General features: G+C 35.4%; 1 protein-coding gene across 4 annotated transcripts; it reads right to left on the bottom strand.

Annotated features, from left to right (window-relative positions):
* Positions 1-1,281: 1,281 nt before the first annotated feature.
* On the bottom strand, positions 1,282-20,248 carry Bbs5 (Bardet-Biedl syndrome 5). Of its 4 annotated transcripts, none has more exons than XM_076866315.2 (12): positions 20,137-20,248; positions 17,909-17,991; positions 14,277-14,342; positions 13,511-13,560; positions 13,252-13,379; positions 11,636-11,771; positions 9,285-9,380; positions 6,772-6,834; positions 4,553-4,687; positions 2,721-2,804; positions 1,788-1,811; positions 1,282-1,636 (listed from the first exon to the last, which is right to left on the bottom strand). In XM_076866315.2, exons 1-12 carry the CDS (start codon positions 20,193-20,195, stop codon positions 1,535-1,537), a joined length of 1,026 nt encoding a protein of 341 aa, XP_076722430.2. In that variant the 5' UTR covers positions 20,196-20,248; the 3' UTR covers positions 1,282-1,534. The 4 variants fall into 4 exon arrangements, with proteins under 4 accessions (XP_076722430.2, XP_076722432.1, XP_076722431.1 ...); XM_076866317.1 differs by lacking the exons at positions 13,511-13,560; positions 20,137-20,248 and adding exons at positions 12,289-12,361; positions 16,210-16,261; XM_076866316.1 differs by lacking the exons at positions 13,511-13,560; positions 20,137-20,248 and adding an exon at positions 16,210-16,261 and having other exon boundaries at positions 1,283-1,636.
* Positions 20,249-24,388: the final 4,140 nt, after the last annotated feature.

Raw genomic sequence — 24,388 nt, forward strand, 5'->3', positions numbered from 1 at the left:
AGTTGGTATTCTTAAATGTGCCCCAAAGAACAGAAGCTCCATGAAGACAGGTTTTGTTCATTCTGTGCTGTTCAATGCTATAGTCTCTAGGCCTTATGGGTGCTCCATAAATATTTGTTGGATGATGAATGCCCCCAGATCAGAGAACTATGTATTTTTAATCTTCAAGGTTTCTATTCATGAGTAAAGGCTTTTTTTCTTTTATTTTACATCACAGTGAAGTCAATGGTACTGTCAGCTGCTAAAACAACAGCTGAAAGAAGAGCTCATTGATTCTTTTTCCATTTATAGATGTCACTAAAGGTTTTAACACACTAGAAAAAAAACCAACAGCTGCTCCCTTGTTTAAACAATAAATGACTCATTTATTTCTCCCTACACGTAACACCTAACATTTGAAAAGATTAGTGAGTCAGATGCAAACTCCTTGATATGACATTTGAGATAATTCCTTAGTAGCTGGCAATTTTATAAAGGCCTCTTTTGCTTAAAAAGTAGTATTTAAATAATATTTATGGTGGTATTTTATTTGTGACTCCCTATTATAGGTTATTATAACATTTCTTAAAAATGTGGAAGTCTTTTCCCTTGAAGTTTTTGTTCATTGATTTTTAATAAACTCAGGTTAGCACTATGTCCTCCTATGTCTGTCTATATTTGGACACATAGTTGCATCTTATTGTAAATGTTTTTATATACTCATTCCTTTCCCATTAGGGAAAGAGGGCTACTTTGGCTAATTTCAATTATTTGACAAAGGTTCTGTACAATGTTTTTTAAACTGAAATAGTAGCCAAAAACACTGAATGGTGCCAGAGAGGTCACCAAATTATACCTAACCAAGAAATCAGAAAAATAATAGATTATTTTTTAAAACTCAAAAAACATTTCAATGAATCAAAATGAGAAAAAAGTCCTTAAGTAGACAAAACTATTTCCTTATAAGAACAATCTACTCTTGCCAAAACTATATTGAAATTATCTATAAACTAGCATACAAAACATTTACAGAGATTGAGGTACACCACAGTTATAATTGTTTTTTAGTTTTTACAAAAATGATCCCCTAAAAATGACATGTTCAAAGTTTGTAATTTGTATTAGAGTTGGCTTACATTTGGAGTTATGTGATAATACATTTAAAGTAGATTTTTTTATAATTAAAAGGAATTTTTTGATTATTTCATAAGAATACTTATTTTTTAAAATAATACTTTCAAAACATTAAATGGTGCTGCATAAATTCTTTATTAAACCCAACATAATACAGTCATTTAAAATCTGGAAACTTATACAAGTATTAGATACAAAATAAACATTTTACAAGCTAGATACATTTCAATTACAATTTTAGATATAATTTTTAGAAAACTGAGAGTTTTCTAAAAATATTTTTTCTTAATCATTAAAAAACTCTCTTAAAAGCTTTAAATATAAAAGCTGTAAATATAAAAACTATTCCATGCCTTATAGTAGGCGACTAGTGTCTGTAATCTTGAGATATCTTTAAATAGAAATCCAGCTCAACTCAAGATCAACTCATTACTTCCCAAAGTCCCTGTAGTGTGAATCCATCCTTCAATTTCTCTATTGCAAGCCCCAGTTCTTCTGAAAATACAGGTTCACGATCCTGTTGCTTTTTGGGAGGTAAGAGGATAAGATGGGGAATAGAGAAGGTGGGCAAGGAAGAGGAAAAAAACAAAAAATAGGTTTCACATAAGTTTGTGAATGCTAAATGTTGGAATATAGAAACTTCAAAAAATATACTATAGCTAAAATTTTCTTACCTTATTGCCATCAGCAAAATAAGCCTAAAAGATAAAGAAAATTACATGTCAATATAACATAAAATAGATCAGTGGGCTAAGGAATAGGCAATTAGTTTGCAGAATGATTCTGTAACTAAATGTATTACATACATTGTTATTGTGTAATAGTTACATACATTGTATTACATACATTGTTATTGTATAATAATGGTTTTCTCTTCTCTATAATCCTGGCCTCAAAATTTATTTCTCCTGTCAATCAATATTAATGTCTATAAGAGTTATGCTTTAAGTTTTATAAACAAATGTGCTTTGTAATTAATGTATAATTAGCATTGCCAAGTAGAAGGGAGATAAAAAGAATAACATAAGAACTATAACATTTCTTCTTTACTTTTGGTAGAAGATGGTGGCAAAACAAAACAAAGCAATCAATACTTCTGTGTGTCAGCAAATGCATGTGAAAATATTTGTTACCAGAGAGGTATTCTGGTCAGACTCATAGACCACAGTATGGAGAAAGCGTTATTATTATATTGTCTATTAATTAACTAATACCAATTCAGAATAGGAAAGCTTATTCTTCAAATACATATGCTTTCCTAAAATTAATATAAATTAAGGGAAGCATCTCATAAAAATTAACTATGAACAGCACAGATTTTAAATTAATTTAATTAACTATAATATTTAACTTTCTTTTATGCTAAGGTATGAAAAAACTTTTCACATGTCTAAAATCCTCTGAATAACTATTCTCAAAACTATTTTCTGCTTTGGTAATTTAAAAGTACTGTCACAAAAAGAAATTCCCTCACCTAAAAAAAGTTATCCTCAAACTCATGTCAAAAGGCTCGAGTTCTACAGTGTTTTACACACAACATTATTTAATTAAATATGAGTAAGATACAAATCATAAGAAATTTAATAGTTCTCCTTTCAGACGCTCACCACAAAAGCATCCGTGTGATCATCAGCATCTATTTCTACATCATCTTGAATTTGTTCAACTGTCAGAGCTTCAAGGGGCTGTGGCTAAAAAAAAAAAAAAAAAAAAAAAAATTAACAATTGTCAAAATGCATCAGAAACAATATTAATTAAATCATTTTAGAAAAATGTACTTTGAGAGCCATAAGTGCTTGTAAAAAGATAACAATTATAACTGAGTCTTACATTCTTCTGTTGTTAATACTAACTTAAGTAATAAATTAGTTAAACCTAAGCTTTTAAATATTTAGTCAACATCATCAAAAAGTTCCAGAGTGGGATTTACACAAATTTGTATACTTAGGGGGAATTCCTTATTTTTTTTTTAATAGTGGTAGATGGATTTTGTTTATTTTTACGTGGTTCTGCGGATCAAACCCAGTGCCTCAAGCATGCTAGGCATGCTAGGCAAGCGCTCTGCCACTGAGCTAAGGCCCCAGTCCTTAGGGGGGATTCTTAAAGGGAAAACTCTCAGGGCCAGGGACATAGCTCAGTGGTGAAGTGCTTGCCTACCAATGCACAGAGTCCTTTGTTCAATCACAGGGCTTTGTGGGATGGTGAGTGTAGATGGGGGAGAGGGGCGGAAGGAAAGAAAGAAGGAACAGAAAAAAAAAAGAAAGAAAAAAAAAACTCTCACTTTTTTCTTTTCTCTTCTTCTTCTTCTTCTTTTTTTTTTTTTTTTTGTATTAGGGATTGATTCCAAGGGTGCTTTACCACTGATATGGCTCCACAGGTTGAATATCACCAGGGGTACTGATTAAAGAGTGGATGGAAAGGCCACCAGCACTAGAGAGTACGGCGAAGGCCCCAGCAAAGGAACAGAGAGCAAAAGAACCTGTGATAGAGTGGTCAGTGATGGGATCATGACAGGGAAGACAGAAAGGGCAGTGACAATAGAGCAGATTGTGAGGGCACTCTGATGGAATGGACAGTGAGGATCCCAACGGTACAGCAGATAGCAAGGGCACCAGAGGCAGAGCCTCTTTTAAGAGTATCAGTGACAGAGTATACAATGAAGACACCAGTGACAGACTGGATAGCCAGGATCCCAGTTGAAGAGGTAAATCACACCAAGAGAGAGTTAAAATACCTGGAGAGCAGGAACTCGGACAGCAATAAGAAATCATGAGAAAGGAAAAGAGCCGATGTATAGGCATTATATTCAAAATATTTCAAAACTAGCTGGACATGGTGGCACATGATTATAGTCTACTTGGAAAGCTGAGGCAGTGGATTGATTGCTCAGGCCCAGGCATTCAAGACCAGCCTGGGGAACACAGACACCATCTCAAAAACAACAACAAAATAAATAAATAAAAAACTAAAGCTAGTATGGCAGAAGCTCTGATTAATAGGGATGAATACAGGCCATGTTCACAAAGCAGACTCTGGCAGGTGCTGTACTACAGGGCAAGGGAGAATATAATGGTATCCATAAGGCATGGAAAGCTTGCCCATGCTAATGGGGGGCTTCTGTTGAATGAAAATAAAGCTGACAGAGTGCGAGACTCATCTGTCCCCATCAGAGGAGGCCTGAACAGAGAGATCTTTCTGGATAGGCTGATCACCTAAAAGACAGGTATGGGAGAATGATGAGGAGGCAGCCTGCTAGAAAACAGGTAATGGTCACCAATTATAGGTGGTCCTGGGGCCATTCCTACTTGAGCAGAGTTTGTATATTCATCATTTAAAACAGTTTAAAGTTAAACTGTACGGAATGTTTTTATATCTGAATTTTATAGGAAGTTGGAAGGCAATTCAGCAAACTCTGTATTTCACATATTGAACAAATTACCTTTTCTTCCATTTCATAATCCACTCCAAATATAGGACTGGCAGAATAGACTTTGTGAAGTGAATTGATTTCTTTAACTGATTCCTGTAGTTTTTCCACAGGATCTATTTTAAAGCCAAGAACATATCCTCCACTCTACAAGAAAAAATAATGAAAAACAAAAAAACAAGCCCAAGAAATGACATTTGTAGTATATGATAAAACTTTAGCTGTAATCATCTACATGTTGTAGAGCACAACATGTAAGCTTGATTTTTTTGGTACTAGGGAATTAAACCCAGGGGCACTTTACCACTCAGCCACATCTCTAGCTCTTTTTATTTTTTTACACAGGTCTCAATAAGTTGCTTAGGGGCTCACCTGAGGCTGGCCTCAGACTTGTGATTCTCTTGCCTCAGCCTCCCAAGTTGCTGGGATTATAGGCATTCGTCATCACATACAGCGATAAGTTTGATTTTTTAAAAATTAAACTCCTTACTATGAAATATGTCAGATACATATGAAAATAGGAGAGTATAATGAGCCCCCTCACAGTCATCATGGAACTTCAAACTGTAGCAACATGTGGCTGACTTTCTAACTACTCCCTCACCTGATCTCCCATCCACCTAACCACTCAGGATTACTCTGAAGCATGTCCAGATGTCACATGATTTCATTTGTAAATATAAACTGATCTTCAAATATTAAAAAAAAAACACTATAGATTGTGAAGGCCAAGGAAACTTAAGTTTTTCTAGAGCTAGGCCTTGAAAAGGAATATATATTAAAAGAAGAAAAGAAGTGGCCTTAGGCTACCTCCTTAAAAAATTAGGAAAGAAACTTGACTAGGATAGGTTGTTAGAGAGAAATGTTAGAAAGTAGCATAGTATAACTCGTAAGAGCATTTGCTTTGGGTTGAGAGCATATGCTTTTTAGTGTCAAATTCTGATTCTACAATTAATTTACAAGCTGTACGATGCCTGGAAACTTACTTTCCGTAACCTTTCTAAGCCTTAATTTTCTAACACAAAATGCTGATCAAGTTGTTTTATTTATATAATATATATATATATATATATATATATATATATATATATATATATATATATGACACTTGATACAGTTCCTGGGACATAGTAAGCACTCAGTAAACAGAGATATAGGTCATGGTAAAGGAGTGAGTAGACATTGGTATTTTAATTTAGAAGTGATTTTATAACTCAATTTCTTTCCCCCAGAAATGGGAACTGAACCCAGGGCCTTGTGCATGCTATGTAAGTATGCTACCACTGAGCTATAAACTCAGCCCTTATCACTCACTTTTAAAAAAAATGCATTTTAAATGTTTTATTTAAATATATTTCTGCATCTGGACATGGTAGTGCATGCTTGACATCCCAGCAGTATGGGAGGCTGAGGCATAAGAACTGCAAGTGTTAGCAATTTAGCAAGAATCTGTCTTTTAAATAAAAAATAAAAAGAGTTAGATGGAGTTCAGTGGCATAATGCCCCTGGGCTCCATTCCAAGTACCCTCCCCCTAAGAAAAATTCCTGCAAAAACATGGCATATGTGAGAATATAAATTCTCAAACAGAATGGATATATATGTTTCTATATATATCTATGTAAAGAAAGTTTTGTTGTGAATCAGATCTGAGGACATGAGTAAGGTTCTTAACTTCTCTAGGCCTGTTTCCTTCACTGTCAAGTGGTGAAAAATAGTAAGTGTATCATAGAGTTGTTAGATTGGGTGTATGTATGAAAAGCATTTAGCATAGTGACTTGATTCTATCATTAATAATAAAAGTGAGTGGGATGTAGTGGCACAGTCCTGAAATATCAGCTATTTGGGAGGATTAGAAGTTCCAGGCTAGTCTCAGCAACTGTGAGAGGCTTTGTCTTCAAAAAAAAAAATAAAAAGAAGTAGGGATGTAGCTCAGTGGTAGAGTGTTTGCCTAAAGTGTGTGAGACCCTGAGTTCAATCCCCAGTACTGCAAGCAAATAAAAATAAAAATGATGATCATAATGATAATGATTATCTGTCCCAACTAAAAAACATAGGATTCTTCTATGGAGACAATTTACTATAACACTTTAAACACTTGATATACCTTCATATTATAGGTAATATTCTTCTTGGATGTAAACTGCTTACTATATACATAAAATTAAAAACCTACAGCATCACATAGTTTTAAAAGCCTACAAAAGATTAATAAAAATGTAAAACATCTTACCTGTTGAGAGCTTTCTATGACAAGAGCTAAACCAAATTTTGAATCTCTAATCTTTATCGAACGCTGGATATAAAATGAAGAAGAAAAAAAATGCATGTCTTTATTTCATAATCTCAAGAATAGAATATCTTACCTTCCTTTATGAAACCCCCAGAGAGCTCATAAATGAACAAGACCCACATATAAGGTGGCAAACTTGTAAGAAAATACAAAGATAATATCTCTAAAATATGTACTCAATTGTCTGACTCAAATATCCTTCAATTCAATGGAATCAGCAACTTTTCTCAATATTTTACACAAAAATCCATCGATCTTTCGGTTATGATGATCCAGTGTCTTTTGTAGTTTCCTAAGGCTGGATTAGTTTAAAAGTCATATGTGCCTACTGTTTCTCATGTTCCAGGTGACTAAATTCTAAAAATGTCCATATCCACTAATTAAAAAAAAAATAAGTTTATGGGCACTCATCACTGGCCATCAAGAAAGGCTGGGATAGATAAAGTGCAATTGACATTAGTTGATAAATGTGACATGAGGATTAAGATTGATCAGAAGGAAGATACTAATCTTGAGAGGAAGGAGGAGGAGTAGAAGCATAATGATAGGGCCTACAGAAAGAGATGTAAGACGTACTAGCTGATGGAGAAAGGGAGAACCGTGGAGAGAACCTAATATTATGACAGCCCAAAGGCCCATGATTAGTCATATGTGGCAGGTAATGGCATATCACACTTTCAGACAGACAGGCACTGTAAGTTGAGAGAAAGACTTAGAAAAAGAAAGAAGAAAGGAGAAAGGTTTTAATGGTAAATTCTTATGAAAACCAATCTTTTCATCCACCTACTTTATATATATCATCATTACATAGTTCCAGTTTAGAACCATAAAACACAGGCACCCTGGCTGTAATCTAGATGACACGGGCTGATAGAAGTGGCAAGAAGTTTATAAAGAGCTGAAGTTAGAATATGACTGCTACAGTGAAAAAGTGTGATGATATCATATTGCAAGTTGTTTGGGCCAGTTGAATTCATTCCAGAGGCTGTATTTGGCAACTCTATTCTTAAACAAAAAATATCCTATTTGAAGAACAGAATGCACAAGGTTGTTTACTACTCAGTAAATATTCAGCATAACAGAGGCTAGGTTAGGCAAACTATAGAACATACAAATGCAATATAAAACAGCAATGAACAGTATAAAACACTGGTTTATCAAATATCTATATAAACTGTTATACCTTCCCACCCTGATTACAAATTCTCATATTTCTTTAGATGGCCAGAAATCATTTTCTTCGTATCAAATGTTATGTTTTGCTTTCCTTCACCAGACTGAGAACTCCTGATGGCAGGAACTATGTGTTGGTTTATGATTTCTCATGACTATCTCTAGTACATAGTAGATGCTTAATATTTGGCAAATGAATGAATGATCAGATATTTTAAAGTTGCTCAGAAATCAAGATGTAGCAAAACAGGCTTGGGAATATTTGCAAAGAAATATCCTTCTCATAGGCCAAGAATTCTCTTTATCTACTCAATGAATATTAATAAAACTTCTTAGTCTTTTTAAAAAACACTTTATTTTATTTATTTTTATGTGGTGCTAAGGATCGAACCCAGGGCCTTACACATGCTAAATGAGCATTCTAACGCTGAGCCACAACCCCAGCCCCAAAACTTCTTAGTCTTTTAAAAACAATTTTTTTAGTTGTAGATGGACACAATACCTTTATTTTTAATTTATTTATCTTCTTATGTGGTGCTGAGGATCAAACCCAGTGCCTCACATATGTTAAGCAAATGCTCTACCACCGAGCCACAACTCCAGCCCAAACTTCTTAGTCTTAAGACTATTTGTATCCTACAACAAGGGTGATTATCATATGATAACTGCAACTGCACAGGATTTTCATTTACTATTTTTATGTTCCATTTAATTCGGATTAGAATTGAATAGTTTGTTTATATAAAATGAACTTTTATATAAAAGTGTATTGAGTTTATTATTTCTTTCACTGAATCACATATATATCACAGCATAAAGTAACTACCTACCTACTCACAAATTGATATCAGATATAGTCAATTCTTTTTCTGAAGTTTAATAGCTTTAACTGAACTTAAGCTAAAAGTATTACCATTAAAAATCATCTTGACTTCTTCATTAAACCTGGAGTATGAATCCAGCATGCATTACATTCTATATCAGAAATTAAGCAGTTCATTCACAGAATTGATGAATTCTCTGGCTTTAATAATGTTTGGAGGGCTGAGGCTATGGTTCAGTGGTGGAGTGCCTGGTTAGCACATGTGAGGCACTGAGTTCAATCCTCAACCCCACATAAATAAATAAAATAAATAAAGTTATGTCTATCTTCCACTAAAAATATGCCACATAAAAAGGGAAAGAGAGAGAATGCATCTAATCTCAATGGCACTATTAACTGTTGAACAGAAATTATTTATTCTATACTTGAATAATGTTACCAAACTACATGTACTTACAATTTGCAGATATGGTATACTGACATTAAAACTATCATTCATATTTGCATGCCACACGATTCTCACATTGGTAATAAAAAAGGTTCCTAGATTTCCCTGTAAAAGAGAGTAATTAGAGATAAACCAATGATAATTTGTCTAAATATCTATTTTTATTTTCTAAATGCCCAAATAATTCTTATCACAGCAGCAGATTAATACCAGAATCACTATGGCATCAATGACTCCATCACATACTGAATGGCAATATAATCATATGACTGAGAACCTGGACTCTGGAATCATTAATCATTAAATCATTGCAGTTGTCTGACCTGGGCAAATTTCTTCTTGGTGCATTTTGTCAAACATAAAAGGGGATTTCATTAAATAATCCATGTAAATAAAGCCATTAGCACAGTACCTGGAACAAAATAAGCATTTCTTCCTTTCTTTTCTTTTTCTTTCTTTCTTTCTTTTTTTTTAATCAGGGATTGAACCCAGTAGCACTTAACTACCAAGCCACATCCCTAACCCTTTTTTTCTTTTGAGACAGGATCTCACTAAATTGCCCAGGTTGGCCTGAACTTTTGATCATCCTACTTCAGTCTCCCCAAAATTGACTTATTTTTCAATAAAAATGATACATTTTTGTATCTGAGAACATCTTTTTAATTAATCAAAAATGCCAGGTGCAATGCTATGTGGTAAGACTAACTGTGAAAAGAATAATTACCTTTATAAAGCCCACAGTCTAATGGGGGGGGATATAGATAAGCTATGTAATTTAGAATAGTAACAATTTTGGAATGTAATTCTTAAGGACAGGCTTGAATAAGGCACACACAAAAGGGAGATTTCAGAAAGTAATATCTAAGTTATAAACTAAAGCAGGCATTGGTAAACTATGGCCTTGGGGCTAAATCTGGCCTGCCACCTCTTTTTATATAGCCCATACAGAGTGATTTTAACATTTTTAAATGGGTGGAAAAATTCAACAGAAATATACTTCATGACATGTAACTATTATAAAAAATTTAAATTTGTTTCCCTCATTAAAACATAGCCATGGGCTGGGGTCATAGCTCAGTGGTAGAGCTCTTGCCTTGCACATGTTAGGCCCTGAATTCGATCATCAGCACCACATAAAAATAAATAAATAAATAAAAATAAAGATATTGTGTCCATCCACAACTAAAAAAATTTTCAAAAAACAAAAAACAAAAAACACAGCCATGTGTTCTCTATATATTGTCTATGGCTGGTTTCACATTACAATGGCAAGACTGAGCAATTGCAACAAACACTGTATGGCCTGAAAAGCATAAAATATCAGTATGTACATATGTACTTACCTATTTGTGGTGTTGAGGACTGAACTCTGGGCCTCATGCATGCTAGAAGAGCACTCTACCATTGAGCCAGACCCTTAACTGTGTAAAAAATATATTATCTGACATTTCAAAGAAAAAGTATGCTTGCCTCTTATCTAAAAGATAAAGAGTTTTCAGAAGGGAAACTGTCTATGTCCTATAGAAACTTTATCACAGTTTGAGCATGATTTAATTCTTAGCAAGAAGCTCTTCACTCAAATGTTATAACTTTACCACAGTGGTTATCAGTCTAATCTAGGTGGTAACATACATGAAATCTAAAAACTATTCTGAGATAAAATTTTCTCTATAAATTGATGTGTAACTTATTCCACAATTATTAATTGCTTACATGTTCCAACTGGTCATTTAAGCGCAGATGAAAATGATGAGTTAAAGGGTTCACCAAATGAGTATATGCTTAGTTCCCTAAATACCAGATTAAAAGGCTTCTATGACTGTCCATACCATGGTTCTCCTCCATCAGCCTATGTTATTAAAATGTAGAGGGTAGCATAATATAGGGGGAAAACTATGGCTCTGGATGGGCTACACCTGCAAGGGCACTTAACTCTTTGGGGCCTCAGTTTATCATCTGAGTTAAGAGAGACTATATTAAACATGATCTCAAAGGTCCATTCCAGCTCTCAACTTTACATAGAACAAAAGTTGCTGAAAAGAGCACAAGTCCAGAAAAATATAAAAATCAGAATATCATTTCATATCAAAAGCTATAATACTAATTTATCAAGAGCAATAATGCTAATTTTATTTTTTTAAAATATATTTATTTTGGTTTTAAATGGATCTTTATTTTATTTATATGTGGTGCTGAGACTCGAACCCAGGGCCTCACACATGCTAGGCAAGTGCTCTACCACAGAGCCAAAACCTCAGCCTAATTTTAACAAAGTGGAATGAATACACAAACCCAATGATGAACAAAAAAAAGATTACAAAACAAAGTCTTAAAAGGTTCATTGGTTTTTTGTTTAATACCTGATCACTGGATAAGTTCCATACTCCATTGATTTTGTCATATACGTGTTCTTGTGGTAATAATCTTAGTTGTTTGTTTTGAATTAGCGCACTTCTCAATTTAAAATCACGATACATTTTAGAAGTTTCATATGCTCTACAAAAAAGAAGAAACAAAAGACCAGTCCACACTGAAAATGTGTTCACTAACTGTGAATAGAATAATTCCATCACTACCTTTATAAAGCCCTCAATCTAATGGGGGAGGATATAGACAAGCTATGTAATTTAGAATAGTAACAATTTTGGAATGTAATTCTTAAGGACAGGCTTGCATAAGGAACATACAAAAGGAAGATTTCAAAAAGTGATATCTAAGTTATAAACTAAAACAGGCATTGGTAAACTATGGCCTTGGGGCTAAATCTGGCCTGCCACCTCTTTTTATATAGCCCTTACAGAGTGATTTTAACATTTTTAAATGGGTGGAAAAATTCAACAGAAATATATTTCATGACACATGAATATTATACAATGGTAGAAGTTGATCAGTTACATTTACCTATCTACTAAAATGTATAGTTGTTAGTACTTAAGTAAATCATTCAAATAATTATTATGATAAATTAAATTTTAATGCTGAGTAATATACCATAGAAAATATATATATTTACCACAGTTTCTTTATCCATTCATCTACTGAAGGGCATCCAGGTTGGTTCCACAATTTAGCTATTGTGAATTGTGCTGTTATAAACATTGATGTGGCTGTGTTACTATAGTATTGCTGTTTTTAAGTGACTCTTGTCATTTTAATGTAGTGTTTATACATTTTATTTCACTAACCTATTCCTTTCTTAATTTCCCTATTTTAGTCAAAGGTATCATCATCTTTTAATATAAACAGAAGTCCAGTTAACTTTTCTTACTGTGACCTGAAAACATTATGCTTGCATCTACTTCTGTACAGAAAACTGAATGAATCTAAACAAATTCCAAAGAGGATTCTAGGAGCGGGGAGAGAAGAAGAGGGATGAAGAGAGAAAAGAAACTAAGAAATATGACTGATAATGGTATAATTAAAAAATTTATAATCAAAAACTACAAATAGCCAGAAATATATGATTTATATGAAAATTTTTGGCATCACTAATAGTGAAATAAATACAAATTAAACAATATTTTATCCTGTCATATTAATCAAACTTTTTCTCAAAAATCATGGTATATAAAGCTGGTTAAAAAAAAATCAAAGTAGTGAAAAGAGAAGAAATCAACAAATGACAAAACAAAATACTAATATGTATATTTCTGTATAAAAATGATCTTTTAATTCTTTAATTGAATTATCCAACTCACTGACATTGAATGAAATCTCTGTTTCATTTTATTTACCTTGGCAGCTAATTTAATAGAATCTTCATTACAAATTTTTATGAGTCTTCAGTAGTCCTTACAAGTTTTTTATAAATTCCTTCAGAATGCTTATTAAATGATAAGAATGTTCTAAGTATCTTCAGGATATTTGCAATAAAGTTTGGAGAAAGAGAGTGTCATACTTCTAAACTTTATCCTTTAAAACTTTATGTCATAAAATTACCTTAAAATATCCAAAAATCAATAAACAAATACTATACCTATGTACTGCAATCACAGAAGTAAAAAGTCTAGGACTTCCAGGAACCAAATTTGTGAATATAAATTCAAAGCGAGTGCTGTTACACTTTGTTAGTATAAAAAGAGCTTCGGTTTGACCTCGTAATTTCTGTAAAGACAAATTTATTTAAAGGTTTGTATTTGAAGAACAATTTCTCATTAAGTGAAAACTAACACTGAATTCACATTTCTAATGTTTCTTCACTATACATATATTTCAATATGATTTTTCAGACTTACAGAGTTAGCAGTCCTTGTTGTAATATTCAATATGCAGTTGTAACCGATAGCTAAAATTTAAAACCAAAGAATTTAAGCAGTATGATAAAGTAAACTGAGAAAAAAACACTTTAAAATATATATCATATATATATATATAAAACTTTAAACAGTTTTAAAAACTCAAACATAAACAGAAATAAAAACTTTTAAAATTTTTATGAAATAATTATTAATTTAAAAGTAAATTATAAAAGAACTAGAGATTTGGTTCTGCCTCTTTGAATAAACAAATATATGGGGAAAAGGAAATTTGCTTTAATAAAACCTATACAGCATTATTCAGTGAAAATATTAACACCACTACACCAAAAGAAAAAGACAAGCTGAATTGTCTAAAATAGTTTTTTAAAATAAGTGAAACAAATTTAACACAACGAAGACTCTACTTTTATTAAAGCTTACATCTCCCTTTTTTGGGATTTCTTGATACAGATTATATACCAAGTTGTCAAAGGCAAAAAAGAAAGAAAAAAAATAATCAGTATAAAATCCCTAATCTTATGCATGTCTAAGACACAAAATGGACAAGCTAAAAAATAAGAATGGATTGTTTCTTTTGTATTTTGATGTAATCTGTGGATAATCCAGGACTTCTGAAGTTTTTAGCAATTCTAGACTTCCACATATTTCATGGCAAAGCTGTGTTTGGTATCAAAAGCTACCATTCAAGTTCCATGAGAAGGAATTCTTCTCCTTAAGAGTTTTATCTTACGAGGATACTTACAAAGATTGACTCTGGGCAATGCCAAAGAGTGCCAGATAATTCTTAAATTTGTTACTAAGAGTCTTCCTAAAAGGAAACAAATAAACAAGCAAACAAAAATTAATTAGTTTAAGTAGGACCCATTTTTGCAGTACACAATGAGGTATCAGCAGCAACATCTATGTATGTTTTTCATACACATCTATCCTATGTAAGGTATACAATGTATGATTCAGAATTTCAGAGAAACAAAATCTGAGTTGTAGAAGGGACACAGGTATTCACTATTACTACCTTAATTCACATTGAATGAGAATTGTGGACTTGTTTTGTCTTGTTGGAAAGTTTTCTGGGGTCTCAGCAGTTCACATGTGTACAACTAAGAATGGTTATGGTATAGTATAACTGAAAAACTATTCACTGAAATAACACTTTTCAGTCAGGCTTGTTGGCACACACCTATAATCCTAGGATCTTGATAGGCTGAGGCAGGAAGATCACAAGTTAAAGGTCAGCCTCAGCAACATTCCGAGTCCCTAAGCAACTATGTGTGACTCTGTCTCAAAAAATTAAAGGGCTGGGGATGCGATTTGGTGGTTAAGTGTCCCTAGGTTCAATCCCTGGTACCAAAACAAACAAACAAAAACAAACAAACAAACAAAAACCACTTTTCAATGAACTCTGATATACACACTAATCCCTGTCAAATGAGTGTTCTCTTACTAGTTCTCGTTTAATGAGCCACATTTATATACCTAATTTTTTGTATGTGAGATGAATAGGCTGAAGTGAACATCAGCCTGATATTTTTATACTGAAATACAAAGTTAGAAATATTTAATTTATCAAAGTATGTCCTGTAGAATAGTAATTCCTATAGATGCCTCAAGGGGAAAAAAGTTAAATAAATCCAAGCATAGTAAACCATGTGTCTTAGAAATTTACAATGTAATTAGCATATTAGGATAGCTTTGAGATTTCCCGAAATAATAAAATTCATTTAACTTTGTTAAACATAACATTTACCCATGAAATTATAACCACAGAATTCTTTTAATAAATTTTTAAAATAACTTTATTTTATTTGCTTATTTACTTATTTTTTTAATGTGGTGCTGGGGATTGAAACTAGTGGCTCACACATGCTAGGCAAATAGGCAAATGCTTTACCACTGAACCACAATCCTAGCCCACAGAATTCTTTTGATGAGTAATCTATAGCCAGATCATACTCTTTCCTTCCTGAAAATCCCTAGGATGGCTACAATCAGAAAAATTAGACCTGCATGAATACTGGAATAGGATGGGATAGAAAAAAAAGTTCTATGAAAAATTTAAAAAAATTTTGGCAGTACTGTGAATTGAACCCAGGGCCTTGCACATGTAAGGCAACTGATCTACAACTGAACTACATCCCCAGTTTGAAAAGGAGGTTCTAAAAATTTTTAAAGGAAGGCATTCCTCAAGGGAGATTGTGGAAAATTATAGACTTATGTTTGACAAATAAGTCTACGACCATACCACCCCGAATGTGCCCAATCTCATCTGATTTGGGCCTGGTTAGTATTTGGATGATGAGGAAACTATGTTTGACAAATACTATGTAAGCCAGCAGGGATGGAGTGTAGGGATCACACAAGATCAAAGATGATGAGGGTTTCAGGAGAAAATAGAGGGCACGCTCAACAAAATAACAGAGGTTTATTTGCAAAAGGACTGATCACAAAAATATGAGAGGGTTATTAGGAACCATGGGTAAACCAGCAGACCTGCTCCCAGCCCAGACCCAAAAGGACAAGAGGAGAGAACAATTAACATAGTCTGGAACAAACAGCGAGGACCTGCTCATTTTATTCTCACACAGCTTCAGTGCACAAAGCTAATTAGATAATTTCATGGCAGGGTATTTACAGTTGAACATGGATTAAATGTGCTAATCTTCTGGGGTACTTACGGTTTTAAATTGGGGCTCCTGAACTTGATGTCTTAACTTGGTCATTTTCAAACTGCGTGAAAGAAGGGGAGGTAGGTGGTTGGATAGAAGGATTCACCTTCCCTTTTCTACCTCCTTATCAACCAGAAGCTCTACAAACTCCAGTAAATTTTTACTTAAACAAAGGTTTTTGAGGTCTGTGCAAACACACAGATTTATTTTTATTAAGAGTATGATTTCAGGCACTGTGATGGAGATTTCCAACTATGGAGGCTTTTTGCCCATCCTCCTCCAAAATACTAGTACAGGATTATGTACTCAATAAGTACTTAATGAATCAAAAAATGTTCTATTAATCATAATCTTTGTATTGAAGGATGGACTGTCAAGTAAGAGTTCTTGCCAGTCTGTACAAGAATGACCAAATTTCTCTTGGCTTCATAAATTAATCCAGATTTCATTAAGGTACAGTCACTCTACTCTCAAAGGTACAAGCCAAGACTTTTTGCTTGTGGTTAGATCTTACTACTTCATCCTCACCCAGGTCTGACTGTACAAGGAAACATTTCAGAAATGTTCTAAGCACTCCTTTAAGGATGAACCCTAGCCTGATAGGCTGCCAGTAGCAGATGGTGATGAGAGGTTCCCCTCACAGAGAAGGTCTTAGCAAAACTTGCTGCTCTCATACTACCCTACAGCAGACCAAAAGAAAGGCTCAGAGAGCCACGTGCATTTTAGCAAGATCATTTTTCAATAAAAAATGAGATGGGAATGCAACTGAGTGGTAGAGTACCACTGGGTTCAACCTTAATACTGCCCTCCCCCAAAAGAAAGAAAGAAAGTCAAAAGAAAGAAAGTCTCCCAGAGGAAGACCCAAAAAGCCATCAGCATGCTCTGCCACAAGGGTTATTGTTCTTTCCCTAGTAATATGCTGATCCTGTTATCTCAACAAGATGTATTCCTCTTTTTATTTCTCTTCTTTCCAGGAAGAAGTTTGTTTCCCTCCCTCCTATGCTTCTTTTCCTCCAGACTTTTAAGATGCAGTAGGCTTCTTCTTTTTTTTTTTTTCACTGAAAAATAGTATTGATGCTTTCAGGACAACTTGATCACTGGTTACTGGTTCCATGGACAGCTGTTGTATATAGCCTGGACTTTTAAGTTCAAATCTTGGTAAAATTTGGTTTGGGAGCACTCTACAGTCCAGACATGGCTGCTCTTTATTAAAAGATAAGTCACATAGTACTTGAGCTCACAATGCAAACTAAATTCTCTCCATGTGTGCCGCTCTAGGTGTCAATTTTAAGTACTGTGCATTACTCTTGGATTTCTTAAAAGGAAGCATGGCTTCAGATATCACAGCTATGACCTACTTGCATTCACTACCCCATATCCTTATCTAAGCAGGCAGATCCAAGGGTCAGAACTATTCCATGACTTTTACAAATAGGGCTCCTAGATTTTAACAGTTACGTAGGATAAAGGTGACATCAAAACCAGGGCTTACTGATGGACTGAAGTTGTGGGAAAACTGTCCATTGGCTACAAGTTTAATACCTACTCTTTCTTCTATTTAAGTCTGAAAAAAAATCCTGTGCACTTAACTCTTCTATTTTCATAATTACATTTACATATGATGCTCTTTCATAGATTCTCCAGCTAATATGAATCAACACCTGTAAATTAAACCAGAAATATAAAATACATTAGCAAATATACTCACCTCTATCTCCATTATTTCCTTTGGTATCTTCAATTGAATCTAAGCAATCAATAAGGACTTCCCCAGGTCTGGTTTTCATTTGTCTAAAATAAATATAAACATTTTAGTGTTATAACTACAACTCTATCTGCTTGAAATCTATTTAGGCGGAGAAGAGACGTGAATATGAAACAGCTGACAGTATAGATGATATCGTACCCAAGTTCTCATACATTTGAAAATAAGGTCTTCAAGAAGCTAGAGATCAGTGATGCCTGGAGTGACCAAGGCCACTTAAGAGTAAGCTAGAAATAGAAGGAAAGGAGTAAGATTTGGAGAACTAAGAAGGGAAAGACAGGATAGTCCATAATTAAAGACCAGAAACAAAAAAGATTGGGGCATATGAGAAGACAGGCCTGGCTAGGGAAGAAGAGGTATTGAGAAGTAGTATGAGAAATACATTTTGGATAACTCAGAAGAAACCAGATAATGAAGAATCTTGAATCCCCTAATAGGTACAGAGCTTGTTCTGTGGTCAGTAGAGAACCCATAGAGGTTTCTAAGTAGAGGAAAGGACATGAGGCAATTATGGAAGGAATGTTTCAAGAGCTGTATGCAAAACATCTTCAGTACTTGTCAAGCAATTAGATATATGAGACAAAGGAAGCAGAATGAAGAATAGTTTGCTGACTGATGAAATTCTAGACTGTCAACCAACCAACCCACCCACCCCCAAGGAACTAAGAGACTACCGGACTGGATAAAGCCTTCTAATAAATTTGCCATAGAGATAACTCAATTAGTTATTCAGAATCCTGATATGATCATATCACTTTCTACTTAAAAGTCTTCCATGTCATCCATCTGCTGAGATATGAAGTCCAAAATCTTCAGCTGAAGTTAACCTACATTTCTGTTTGTACAGCTAACCTGTCTCGGCACACAACCTGCCTTCTAGTCAAAGAGGGTTATATATACCCCCAAGACTCTGCTTTTAGTCCTCCCCCCGCACCCGCCTTTTTTTCTATAATACTCTGTCTACACTGACAAGGTTCTGGCTATCCTTTAAGGTCTAATGCAAATTATTTCTTCTTTGAAGCCTTCCCCAGGCACATTGATTTGCTCTGTTCCTATTCTCTTCTGTTCATTTTTTCCAGAATGATACTTATCACATGTATTATAGTTGTCTATGTGTATCTCCTGCACTAAATGGGAGGGGTACATGAGTATCATTTCCTATTATTTTGTATGTATAGCTATCAGCATAATAACCAGTATATAATAAGCATTTGGTAATTCATTAATAAACTGAAATGTTCATGAAATGGACTTGTTTGGATTAAGAGCCCTCCAAGAATAATAGAAAAAGTCATAGAATGTGTGTAATATGTAACTATGGTTTGTAATTTTACAAATTCCTTTTTCTCCAACATCGTAAAGAATTTAATAGCATGTTAGTTTTTTTGTATTCAGCCACAACAAAGCCTGAGAAATATATAAATATTTAATTTTCCCATCTAAGGAGGTACTATCCATGATAAGGAACCATAGGAAGTGGCCAGAAGCTCCATGCCATTAGTCCAGGAACCTTACTTTAATATTTCCAACACTAAATATCCCAATGGGAATTTTTTTTCCCGGGACTTTTGGAAAGGTGGTTTCTAACCATCTTCTCTTTAAAGCATGATATTTTCCAAAAACAGGGGTTCTGTTTGAGAGATTCCAAAACAGAATTCCATCTTCCGGTTGGTGACTTAGATGAATAACTAGATGAGCTTCTTACTACATACATAAAGTTTATGTAGTTAGGAACTTTGAAAAATGTTCACTCCTACTCCCCTCATTTTACAGACTTGAGGTTAGAATGCTGAGGTCGTTTGTCCAAAGGCCCACAATGTGTGTCATTATCACAGATCTAGTCTTAGAGCCTGGTTTCATGAATCCCTGGCCTAAGTTCTTTCCACCACACGAAACTGAAATCATTGGGTGGTCCCTGCCACGTGGGGTTCACATTCCTGTTCTGTCCCGCGGCCAGGACACGACCGCAGACCGCGCGGGGCCGAACTTGTAGAATCTGGCCGCTTCCCTACTGTAGAGCCGGACCCAGGAGAGCAGCAGTGACCAGAAGGTCCCCCCACCCTCGCCCCGCGCAGATAACTGCAGAGGCGCAGGCCCAGCTCGCGGGTCCAGAATTCGCGCCGCGGCGCCCTCTACAGGCAGTGCATTCCTGGGGCGTCTCGGAGACTCACTGCGAGGACACGTCGAAACGGACGTCCCGGTCTTCCCAAAGTACGTCCAACACAGACATGGTGACTGAGGCCTTCGGGCCCCCCTCTCCACTGCGGTGGAGGCCTAGCAGCGTCTTGCGGACTCCAAGGCAACGGGCCGCGTCTGTCACGACGTCTACGGCGGGCGCCGAGACCCAAGCTTCCGCGAGTTAGCACGCGCGTTTTCTCCTACACTTTGACCCCGCTAAGCCGTTTTGAGGCAGGCAGGCGGGGAGGGTGTTTGACTTCTAGACGACCTTCCTGGCCTCCAAACATCCTTTAGCCATCCCACCACTCCCGCTATTTCCCTACACCGTTAAGAAATTTACTTAAAACTCCAAATTCCTTACCTGGGCTCCGCCCCATCTCGCCCTGCCCACCTCTCCGATCTCTCCTGGCTACCCGAACCGGACAGACTCAGTCTTTGGAGAGCCTCCTCTCAGTGTCTGGAAAGCTGTTTTTCCAGAATTCTGTGTAGCCGGCTCTTTGTCACTGAAGTCTCAGCTCAAATATCAACTCCAGCCGGTCCTACCATGTGCAAACTACGGCCATGCACTGATCTATTTAGTTCATTTTGAACAACTCCTGCACAGAGCAGGCACCCAGTAAATACTTTCTTGAATCCCAAGTGTCTTCCTTCTCTCAACGCATGACATTTCTTTCAATCAGTGATTTACAAAGAGCGATCTGAGGTCGCAGGTGCCCCCAAAATCCTTTCAGAGGCCCACAAGGTCACCCTATTTGCATGATAATAAAGTGAAGCAGACTTCTGCCTTTTTAACTCTTATTCGATGGTGAATGTACAGTGGAGTTTTCCAGAGGCCTCAAGCTTTGTAATTGAATGTGAAAGCAGATAAAATAATTCAGCTGCCTTTTAATAAGCCAGACATTTAAAAATTTTTGCAAAAATGTAAACTTGCGAACTTTTTGGAAAATGTAACTAATTTAAAAAGTTATATATGTTAATATGTAATAAGTTATTGTTACCTGTCCTTCCTTTCTTTCTCTTTTTCGTTCTTGTGCTGGGAATATTGAACCTAGGCTTCATGCATGCTAGGCAATTGTTCTATCACTGAGGCACACCCCCTGCCTTGTAACTATTTTAAAATGAATTATTTAAAAAGTAAATATAAATACATGTAGCCCATTGTTGGGTTAAACACTAATTAGTGCCTAGGCAAGGCTGCAATGAGATAAGGACTCTAAAGAAGGAAATGGAAAGGAAGCTGGCTTCTTTCCCTTGACTCCAGTCTTCAGGTAAGAACCAAAGCAGAGTGACCTCTGGTTATGAAGTAAAAGAACGTACTTATAGGCGCTGGGATTGTGGCTCAATGGTAGAGCACTCGCCTAGCATGCCAGAGGCACTGGGTTTGATCCTCAGCACCACATAAATGTAAAATATTGTGTCTACCCAAAACTTAGGAATAAATATTTTAAAAAATAATGTACTTATAAAATATCTGAAGAAATCCAACTACACAGTGAGCATGCTGCTTGTAGGGACATGAGCAGCCCTCCATTGTATCTCTGCCTACGGCTGATGAGGAGTGCCTGAGTAACAAAATGGTGAGTAACAAAATGTTGAATAACAAAATGTTCAAAACCTCTACATTGAGTCTTCCAAATTCTTTCTTTGGGATCAGTTAACTGTATGTTGGGGTGTTTGCAGCTCTGGCACTGAACAACCATATAAACAAAAGCTGGATAACATTTTTAAGAGTATAATGGGGTCCTGAGAACAAAAGTTGGAAAACTGCAGCTTTAAATTTTTATCTAGAGCTATGTCAGATTCTGAAAAGTATTGAAGATATTAATATGAAATGCCATGAGGGTTTTTGTCAGGGTGAAGAGTACAGTGGAGTCAAAGGAACACATAGAGGATGCATACTAAGGTGGCCCCCAATGACATGCCTTTTTGTTTGGGTAAAACTCACAATTTGTTTCTAGCCAATAGACTATAGCTCAGATGACGGGAGGTCATTCCCAAGACTATGTCACGTTTGTTATAAAACTTGGTCTCAGAAGAATAAAGGGAGCCTGACTCTTCTGCTTAACCCTAACTTGAGGAAGCCAGATGTTATTATGGACTGTAGGACCAGAAGTCTCAGTCCTACAGGTGCAAGGAAGTGACATCTGCCAACAATCTGAATGAGGTTGAAAGCAGATCTTTTCCCAGGTGAGCTTCTGATGAGGATGCAGCCCCAGAAAATCAGTATATTGCAGCCTGGTAACACCTGATCTGACTCAGGTAAGCTGTGCCTGAACTTCTGACTTTCTGAAATGGTAAGAAAATGTCTTGTTTTAAGTTGCTAAATTTGTCATGTAGTTATAGAAAACTAATCCAAATGTGGGATTGGCTTTGGAACTGGGTAGTATGTCAAGGCTTTCAGATCCTACAAAATTCTACCAACAGGAAGCAGGCTGACAAGTGTCTCATCTGTAAATATGTGCTACCTTTCATGAAAAGGTGAGAAGGCATCAGAGGATAGAACCAACAACCCAAAGGGCAAACTGAACACCAAAGATTATTCTTAGAGTTCAAAATTTAATTTAAAAAACATTTTGCCCAAATGGGTGTCAAAATTGTTATATATTGATGACTTGGGGGTTTTGTTTGTTTGTTTGTTTTTGTTTTAGTTATTTGTTTTGAGCCATGTTATCCAGGCTGGCCTTGAATTCCTAGTCTTAGTGATCCTCCTGCTTTGGCCTCCCAAGTAGCTAGGACTATAGGTGTGCCTGCCATACCCAGCTTGGTGACGCTTATTTTTTCTTCCAATCCCTCTTTTTGAATTGAAATATCTGTAACTGTTATCCTATGGAACATAAATTACAATATGTAACATAGCATAAATATTAATCTATATGTTTGAAGATAGATAGTATCCTTTGAAATAAAGTTAATATATAAAAAAGAAAAAAATTGCTGTCATTACTAAGGCTTAAACCTGTTTCTTAATGTGACTTGGATTAATGTATATAATACATATATGACAAAATTTTTATTTTAAATTTTCAAGGAAAAGTATTTTTCCCACCACTGGGGATTGAACCCAGCAATGCTTTATCAGTGAGCCACATCCCTAGCCATTTTTATTTTTTATTTTGACACAGGATCTTGCTGAGTTGTTGAGGCTGGCCTTGAACTTGCAATTCTGCTGAATCAACCTCTGGAGTAGCTGGGAATACTAGCTTGTGCCACCATGGCAGGCTATATTTTTGTTTAATCCCCCCAAAACATGGTTCACCCAAATATACCAAGTATCTCCAGAAGGAGATCATTATGGCTTAGATGTGAGATGTCCCCCTAAAACTCATGTCTGAAACAATGCAGGAAGGTTTAGAGGAGAAACAATTGGGTCATGAGAACCATAACCTGATCAGTGAATTAATCCCCTGATGGGAATAACTGAAGATGAGTAAAGAATGGCTGGAGGAAGTGGGCATTGGGGGAGTGCCTTCATGGTATATATTTTGGATCTGGTGAGTGAAGTTTCTCTCTGCTTTCTAATCATCATGTGAACTGTTTCCCTCCACCATACTCTTCCAACATGATGTTCAGCCTTACTCAAGCCGTGAGGAATGGAGCCGGCTGTCTATGGACTGAGACCTCTGAAACCGTGAGCCCCTAAGTAAATTTTCCTCCTCTACAATTGTTCTGGTTGGGTCTTTTAGTCACAGCAATGAAAAAAACTGACTAAAACAGAGATATTTATTGAAAGTTAGCTGTGTGCTTGTCTCTGTCTCAGCATTGGGCAATGGTCCTGAACAATACAGACTATGCATTTCACGTTGTGAAATCCATATACAAATAGAGGTTATTTCACATAGCATAATATCTTCTAGGTTTATTCCTATTGTTGCAAATTATAGGATTTCCTTCTTTTTAAAGGCTGAATAATATTCCATTGTATGTGTATACCACGTTTTCTATTTCTATTAATTTGTTAGTAGACATTTGGGTTGTTTCATATCTTGGCTTTTTGAATAATGCCACATTGAATACAGGAGTGCAGATGTCTTTTTGAGATCCTGATTTTAATTCTTTTGAATATGCCCAATAGTGGGATTGCTGGATCATATGGTAGTTTTATTTTTTTGAGAAATTTCTATTTTTTTTTCCATAGAGGTTGCACTATTTTACCTTACCACCAATAGTGGACAAGAGTTCTAGTTTCTCTACAACTTCACCAACACCAGTTATTTTTTAATTTTTGTAATATAGATCTATTTTTTT

This window comes from Callospermophilus lateralis, chromosome 9 (assembly GCF_048772815.1).
Source record: "Callospermophilus lateralis isolate mCalLat2 chromosome 9, mCalLat2.hap1, whole genome shotgun sequence".
Classification (NCBI taxonomy): Eukaryota; Metazoa; Chordata; class Mammalia; order Rodentia; family Sciuridae; genus Callospermophilus; species Callospermophilus lateralis.